This window comes from Colobus angolensis, unplaced genomic scaffold (assembly GCF_000951035.1).
Source record: "Colobus angolensis palliatus isolate OR3802 unplaced genomic scaffold, Cang.pa_1.0 Scaffold750, whole genome shotgun sequence".
NCBI classification, from domain to species: domain Eukaryota; kingdom Metazoa; phylum Chordata; class Mammalia; order Primates; family Cercopithecidae; genus Colobus; species Colobus angolensis.
The window spans coordinates 35,215-37,456 of record NW_012121266.1 but is presented as its reverse complement, the minus strand read 5'-3'; the positions used below and the strand labels follow the sequence as shown (position 1 = coordinate 37,456).

Genomic DNA, 2,242 nt, shown 5'->3' with positions numbered 1-2,242 from the left:
GGTGGGACAAGGGGCTCTGGATGACAGCTCAGGCGATGGTGGGGTACGTTAGATCCCCATTCTGACCCTGAAATCTCCAGGAGCTTCAATCTGCCCGCCCATAAGACTGTGTGTAGTTGCATTAAACAGGTCTCACTCCTCTGAAGGAGACAAGTTTGTCCTTGAGGCCTGGGTGTGGCACCTTGGGTGGCTTTCTGGAGCCGGTGGTGAAGGCATTAGGGGTAGGGTCTCCTGCCCATGCCCCTGCTGACCTGAGCTCTGGCCCTCAGGTTTTCGACGCTGGGGAGGTGTTTGGGATCATGCAAGTGGAGGAAGTGGAAGAGGAGGAGGACGAGGCAGCCTGGGAGGTGCGGAGAAAGCAGCCCAACCCGGGGAGCGAGCTGTGCTACAAGGTCATCGTGACCAGGGAGAGCGGGCTCCAGGCAGCCAACCCCAACAGGTAGGAGCCTGGCCAGAGACACCACCACGACCCTCACCTGGTGAAAGGTGGGAGATGCAGTAATGCAGATTCTCCTGGACATCTTCCTCAGGACAGCTTTGCGGCAAGCACATGTGGCCAGTGGTGTGTCCATCCGGGCTTCAGAGTAGTGTCCATGGCAACATAGCATTTCTGTGGTGGCCGGATGGACTGTGGCCTGACAGCCTCTCCCAGCAGTCTCATTGTCACAGTGGTCCTGCTACAGGGGATTAGGAGTTCGTTTTGCCCGAGGTCACCCTCCAGGTTAAGGGTGCAGGTCAGCCTTACTCCTCCGTGGTCACAGCCCCTTTCTGGTCCTGCTGAATTGGAATCTGGGCTGGGCCCTGGAACACCTGAGGACCTGAGACCCAGAGCAGGCCTGGCCTTGCCAAGGGCCATGGAGTAGTTAGGGCAGAGCTGAGACTGTACCCCAGGCTTCCTGCCCCTAGGGACCAAGAGTGGCTATCCCTAGGACAGGCCTGCAGGCCCCTCCGCCACAGGTTTTGTGGGCCCTCGGAGAAACTTGCCAGGCGCCTGTGTCCATGCACAGCTCTTTGGGCAGGCGTCTGGTGTCTTCTGCAGAGCTTCTCCTGCCTCCTCCTCCAGCTGTGAGTGGGCAGTAGCAAGCCACCCCAGAAATATGGAGAGTCCAGCACCCCCGCCCATGTGTGCTTGGGGTCACCCTCCCCTTCAGGTTCAGTGAAGTGAGTTCTGTGCCGCTCAGGCCCAGGAACAGGTGAATTCAATGCATTCACCTGTTGCATTGAACAACACGTTCTCTGCAAGCCCTTGGAGCTCCCAGCTCACGTTGTGTCTCGGGCCTACAACCACAGAACCCGCTGCCAGCCATGCTGTGGGTGGTGGGAGGCTGGGAATCCAGAGTCTCAGATTTGGAGCCTGAGTGTTCATTTCAGCCTCACCTGCTTCTGGGTCTTTCTGCTTCCAGGCCTTCATCCCCCCCGAGTCTCCCCTGATTGCCAGGCCCCAACAGGCTCTCCATCTTCATCCCCATACCTCTCTTTGTACAGCACCCCTTGTTGCACGTGCCAAGGGTCACCCCGAAGGCCTGGCTCTGCCCTGCATCCTGTGGTCACCCACTCTAGCACAAGTGCCAAGAGTAAACCCACTTATTTTAGGACGGGCCAACAAAACTCATGTAAGCACAAGAAGATAAATACTCCTGAACTTGCCCCCCAGCCTAAGAACTGGAACATTGGCTGTCCCTTTCATGTTAAAAAGGGAACGGAGACGGAGGCAAGCTGGGGGCTGCTTTGCCCTTTAGGCACCTGTTTGGTGCCTCCTAATCCGGCCGGGCTCTGGGAGGATTATGGTCAGCCCTGTGTCCTACAGGGTAGAGACGGCTCGTCCTGTGCCACAGCCCCACATGCTTCTGTCGGAGCTCAGCTGCAGGGATCCTGTGTCTGGGGACTGGAAGCCTCTCCCACAAAAAAGCCTTGGTGCTTCCAGAAGACCTGGCTGTGTGGGCGAGGCCTGTGTGGTAGCCCCCGTGCTGTCTGCCTGCGCTGGCCTCCGGCGTGTAGGGCCTTTGCTTTTGTTGAGCAGCTGTGGTGTCCCCGGCCTGCAGGCAGCAAGATGGAAAGCATGGGCCAGCCCTGCAGTGGCCCGAGGTTCAGGGTCATGCTAGTGACTGCCGGTGTGTTTATTGCAAGTGCTTGGTGGACAGTAGGTATACCACGTATCTAGTCTCATCTGCTGCTTGTGACAGCCTGGTGACAGGCGGTAGAGACCCCTGCTGCCCTGTTTGAGAAGCTTGAAGAGGAGGAG

The 2,242-nt window shown here is 58.2% G+C and overlaps 1 protein-coding gene across 1 annotated transcript in view; it reads left to right on the top strand.

Moving 5' to 3' along the window:
• Positions 1–2,242, top strand: part of TTLL12 (tubulin tyrosine ligase-like family member 12) — a gene marked incomplete at its 3' end in the record, with an annotated part of 32,701 nt that overhangs the window by 16,554 nt on the left and 13,905 nt on the right. The window contains exons 2-3 of the mRNA XM_011927931.1: positions 270–439; positions 762–773. Of these exons, the coding sequence (XP_011783321.1) occupies positions 270–439; positions 762–773 (182 nt within the window). The remainder of the gene's footprint in view (positions 1–269; positions 440–761; positions 774–2,242) is intronic.